This window comes from Pistacia vera, unplaced genomic scaffold (genome assembly GCF_008641045.1).
Source record: "Pistacia vera cultivar Batoury unplaced genomic scaffold, PisVer_v2 Contig941, whole genome shotgun sequence".
Lineage (NCBI taxonomy): Eukaryota > Viridiplantae > Streptophyta > Magnoliopsida > Sapindales > Anacardiaceae > Pistacia > Pistacia vera.
Window position 1 is genome coordinate 1 of NW_022196825.1, and position 2,938 is coordinate 2,938.

Consider the following 2,938-nt stretch of genomic DNA (forward strand, 5'->3'; position numbering starts at 1 on the left):
GTATCAATATTGCCCACGTTTTCCTTGCTCTATGTTTTTGTTATCAGGATTAATGTTTATTCCACTTTTAATAATCTGAAAATATTTAATTCATCTGCCAAGAATTTCCCCATAAATTCTTACTCTTCCAGGGAACTGCCAAGTTCATGATATATTCATTTTCTCAAACTTCTTTCCGCATTACTGGTAACTGAAATCAATTCTCTTTCCATTTCTACTCTTAAACTTCGCCCATTTAATTATATATATATATGTATATATAAATATCTTTAATTTCTCCAACGACCATCATCACAAAACCAACAAATGGCAACTGTGAACTTCAAGAATTCTTTCATGGTTAAGCCAGCTGAACCAACTTGGACTGGCCCTTTACCCCTCTCAGAATGGGATCAAATTGGCACCATAACTCACGTTCCCACCATCTACTTCTATCAAAACTCCCCAGAACTCGATTCAAACTCCATTATCAATACTTTGAAAGATTCACTCAGCCGTGCTTTAGTCCCGTTCTACCCTCTTGCAGGCCGTTTGCGTTGGATAGGCAATGGTCGTCTAGAGCTCGACTGCAATGCGGAAGGTGTTCGGTTCATTGAGGCTGAGTCTCAAGCTAAACTTGAATCTTTAGGTGATTTCTCGCCTTCCCCGGAGTATGAATATCTTGTTCCTTCTGTTGATTATAGCATCCCGATTCAAGAAATCCCGCCGTTGCTTGTGCAAGTTACAAGGTTTCAATGTGGTGGGATTAGTCTCAGTTTCACTATTTCTCATGCTGTTGTGGATGGCCCGAGCGCGCTTCATTTCATATCCGAGTGGGCGAGAATCGCCCGTGGTGAGCCTTTAAGTATGGCACCGTTTCTTGACCGAAGAGTCATGAGAGCCGGAGAGCCTCCGGTTGATTCTCTTCCAGTGTCTGGTCATGATCATGAAGAATTTAACCATCCGCCGCTCCTGCTCGGGCAATCAAACAACTTGGAAGAGCGCAAAAAGAAGACCACCGTAGCCATGTTGAAGCTGAGCAAATCTCAAGTGGAGAAGCTGAAAAACATGGCTAATGAAGGCAAAAACGGCAGCGGCACTCGCCCGTTTAGCCGGTACGAGACAGTGACAGCACATGTATGGCGTTGTGCGTGCAAGGCGCGAGGGCACATGCCTCAGCAGTCCACTGCATTAGGTATATGTGTCGATTCACGTAGCCGCATTCAGCCACCACTGCCACTTGGCTTCTTTGGGAATGCCACCCTTGATGTCATCGCCGTCAGCTGCGCCGGTGAGCTCGTTTCGAAGCCATTAGGATTTGCAGCGAGCAAAATAAGGGTAGCGATAATGACAGTGACTAGTGAGTTTGTGAAGTCAGGGATTGAGTTCTTGAAGAATCAACCAGACTTGACAAAGTTTCAAGATCTTCATGCATTGGGGGGCACTGAAGGTCCTTTTTATGGAAACCCTAATCTTGGGGTGGTGAGCTGGTTGACGCTGCCGATGTACGGCATTGATTTCGGGTGGGGGAAGGAGGTTTATATGGGGCCTGGGAGTCATGATTTTGATGGGGATTCATTGATTTTGCCAAATCCTAAAGAAGATGGAGGGTTGATTCTTGCATTGTGTTTGCAAGTTGGGCATGTGGAAGCTTTCAAGAAGTATTTCTATGAAGATATCATGTAGGAGAAATTATAAAAATAGAGAATAATCAAAGAATTAATTAGAGTGAAAAATGATTTTAGAGAAGAAGAATATGCAATTAAGTCACTTTGCTTTAATTTGAACTTAATTAATTAAGAAGTATTTTTATATTGTATATGAATAAACAAGTACATGGGTTCCTTATTACATTTATCCCAAGTAGTAATTATAGAGTTTTTATTATTTAATATCTTAGTAATTTAACATGTTTCGTATTATGATATGAATACGTACATATATATAATAGATATAACATAATAATTTCTATCTTAATTATTGTATTGTTCTTATCGATCTCTCTAGTATTCATAAAATGTAAGTTCTGATTATTCCATTTCAATGACTCAAAAAGAAGATATCAACTGTGTAACCGTCACTACTTGCAGAAGAGCCAACCAACTATATATATATAATTAATTAGTACTAATTACCCCCTTAAAAGTTTTAATTATAAAAAACATATTACGACTTACCCAAAATAATATCCTAATTAAACATAGAAAAGCTCATTTAACTATGCATGTCTAGCTAATAACTTAGTAACTTACTATAAACCCATCCAATTACTATAGGTAGTGTCTCAATTATTTGCTTCGAGGAAATCATTCTCTCTGTTCACTCTCTCTCTCTCTCTAATTTAATCTTTTTTGAGAGCTTTTCGATACACCAAATTTTACAACATAAACTCGAATGCATGCAGATGCTCCTCAACACCCAAATGGTCAAATCCATTCATCATCCTCCAAAAATAAGGACTCAAAATGTCCAAAAAGACATGAACCTTAATTATTAAGAGCATGTGAAATGTTTAGGTGATAAAATTAGCTTTCTTTATAAATTAGATTGCATTTATAATTCAAAATCTAATTTAAAGTATTACAGCACTTGAATTTGACCTAATTTGGGTTGATTCAATCAATGGCGCAAAAAATTGTCATTGTTCAATATCAAATATCAATCTATACTATAGATTCTTTATCGTTTTCTCCATAAATGAAAATTCATTAAGAAGTAACTCAATAACTTCTTACAAAATATTCTAATTAATGCTAATTAATATCAGAACTATAAGTGGTCCTCTTCCTAATTCTGTTTCATTTGTTATAAATACTATCAACATAGCACAATAGCTTTCACTTCCACACCACACAAATTAAGTTTATGGCAAAGTTCTTCCTATATTATTATATCCTACTCCTCGTCACCCTTCTTGTGTTCACATCAGGTATTTACTTTCATATTAATTCCATTTTAA

At 37.1% G+C, this 2,938-nt stretch overlaps 1 protein-coding gene across 1 annotated transcript; it reads left to right on the forward strand.

The window, feature by feature from the left end:
* The first annotated feature begins 306 nt into the window (after window positions 1-306).
* LOC116120694 (spermidine hydroxycinnamoyl transferase-like) lies at window positions 307-1,665 on the forward strand. Its single transcript, XM_031406661.1, has one exon. It carries the CDS (start codon window positions 307-309, stop codon window positions 1,663-1,665), a length of 1,359 nt encoding a protein of 452 aa, XP_031262521.1.
* The last annotated feature ends 1,273 nt before the right edge of the window (window positions 1,666-2,938 follow it).

Excerpts from the sequence above, each read along its gene's own strand:
- LOC116120694 (XM_031406661.1), top strand. The coding sequence starts at position 307 with ATGGCAACTGTGAACTTCAAGAATTCTTTCATGGTTAAGCCAGCTGAA.